Below are 2013 nucleotides of genomic sequence, written 5' to 3'. Positions count from 1 at the left end.
AGAAGGAAGGAAGGAAGGAAGGAAGGAAGGAAGGAAAAAAGAAAGAAGGAAGGAAAGAAGGAAGGAAAGAAGGAAAGAAGGAAGGAAGGAAGGAAGGAAAGAAGGAAAGAAGGAAGGAAGGAAGGAAGGAAGGAAGGAAGGAAGGAAGGAAAGAAGGAAGGAAGGAAGGAAAAGAAAGAGAAGGAAGGAAGGAAAGAAGGAAGGAAGGAAGGAAGGAAAGGAGGAAAGAAAGAAGGAAAGAAGGAAGGAAGGAAAGAAAGAAGGAAAGAAAGGAAGAAGGAAAGAAAGAAGGAAAGAAAGGAAGAAGGAAAGAAAGAAGGAAGGAAAGGAAGAAGGAAAGAAAGAAAGGTTACAAGTAGTAGATTTGTCCAACAGCTCATCATTCTCATGTTCCTCAGTGGTTAATTATTAACTCTTCTGCTGATTTATCTTTGCTTAAATTAATCAAAAACAAAGAAAACATCCTTCAGAAAAACTCTGGATAAACTTATTTTATTTACAGATGGATCTAAAGGTCCAGAAACTCTGAATATGTTACAACTCACACCAAACATTTTATTTATATAATGGTTTCCTTTGAATTTGATCTCATAAGAAAAAGACCACCAGGGGTCCTCTTTTATTGTGGAGGGGCCTGGTAAAATGTCCAATTTACCCTCTTCACTGTCCAGACTGAAAGACAGGAAGAAGACAGAAGAACTGACATTAAAGTCCTTCACACTGTCAGACGTAGGGAAAAAAACTGAGTTCAACAATGAACAAAAAACAAAAGGACAGAAATTAAAATGATATTTGATGCTTGTTGTATTTTCTGGATTACAGCAGGTGAGCAGATATAAACTGAAGGATATGCAGGACAATTTTTATGTGATTTAAAACTTATGATTGAGACAATTTGTTTATCTGGGAAATATAAAGGGATTAAAGGTAAAATAAAAATCCATCCGTATGAAGATTTTCAGAATTCCTAATATAAACCAGGTAAATATTTTAATAGCAAACAACATGTATCAGAAGTTCCTGAAGCCTGGAAGTTAGCTGGTATTTATCTCTAGTCAAATTCATGAGAGACACGACAAACAACAAAGGTTCCCACCTTTAGTACAGTTAATAATTTAAAGTTAAATTGTTATCATGTTGAACTGTCAAAGGAAACCAGAGGAAATTGACACGTGCACAGAAATAACAGCAATATTCTCTGAAATAAAGTGATGTAATGTTTGCTAAAGCTTTGATTTTACCTCTAAACCTAAACTAACAGAAGAAGTTATAAAAGATGTTTATTTAATTATTTATTTTGATACTGGTTGCTTTTAATAAAATAATTGTCTTAAATTAACACAGCACACACACCACTAACATGAATATAAGAAATATATCCAATCTGTTTATATAGGTAAAACTTTTTTAAATTTATTTATTTATTTGTTTGTTTGTTCTTAATGTTCTGCAGGTATTCGACCCTACAAATGTGAGCTGTGTGAGAAAGCTTTCACACAACGTTGCTCTCTGGAGTCCCACATGAGGAAGATCCACGGTGTTCACCAACAGTACGCCTATCGACAGAGACGATCTAAAATCTTTGTGTGTGAGGACTGCGGTTACACTTCGAGTCGTCCTGATGAGTACTTCCTTCATGTGAGACAGCATCACCCGAGCAGTCCTGCCCTTCGTAGATACTATCGACGYCAGGCGCACGAGAACAGCAGCTTTGCATCAGCAGATCCTAAACTTAACCCCTATCTGTTGTACTCTACCCCTGCATACTACATGTAGTACTCATTCCCATCACTTGCATCCATTCTTTATCAATTAATCAATGCCTGCTTTGATTTAATACTGTGTAATAATTAAAATATTTGTGCTTAGAAGTTGTATTTTATCTGTTTTAGTAATTAATTTGTGATTTCAGAGAATGTTTATAATCTTTTAAATAAAATCAAGTCCAAACACAGTCAAATAATTTGTTTTTGCATATTTTCATACTATTTATATATTTCTATCCCCATATTT

At 34.8% G+C, this 2013-nt stretch overlaps 1 protein-coding gene across 1 annotated transcript in view; it reads left to right on the top strand.

Annotated features, from left to right (window-relative positions):
- The window catches only part of LOC106510912 (putative transcription factor Ovo-like 1), a 12233-nt gene extending 10368 nt beyond the window's left edge, over positions 1-1865 (top strand). Inside the window, exon 3 of the mRNA XM_013999645.1 lies at positions 1454-1865. Coding sequence (XP_013855099.1) covers positions 1454-1776 — 323 coding nt within the window. The 3' untranslated portion in view covers positions 1777-1865. The remainder of the gene's footprint in view (positions 1-1453) is intronic.
- The last annotated feature ends 148 nt before the right edge of the window (positions 1866-2013 follow it).

The sequence above is a fragment of the Austrofundulus limnaeus genome, unplaced genomic scaffold (genome assembly GCF_001266775.1).
Source record: "Austrofundulus limnaeus strain Quisiro unplaced genomic scaffold, Austrofundulus_limnaeus-1.0 Scaffold2393, whole genome shotgun sequence".
Classification (NCBI taxonomy): Eukaryota; Metazoa; Chordata; class Actinopteri; order Cyprinodontiformes; family Rivulidae; genus Austrofundulus; species Austrofundulus limnaeus.
This window is presented reverse-complemented; position numbering and strand designations above follow the sequence as displayed.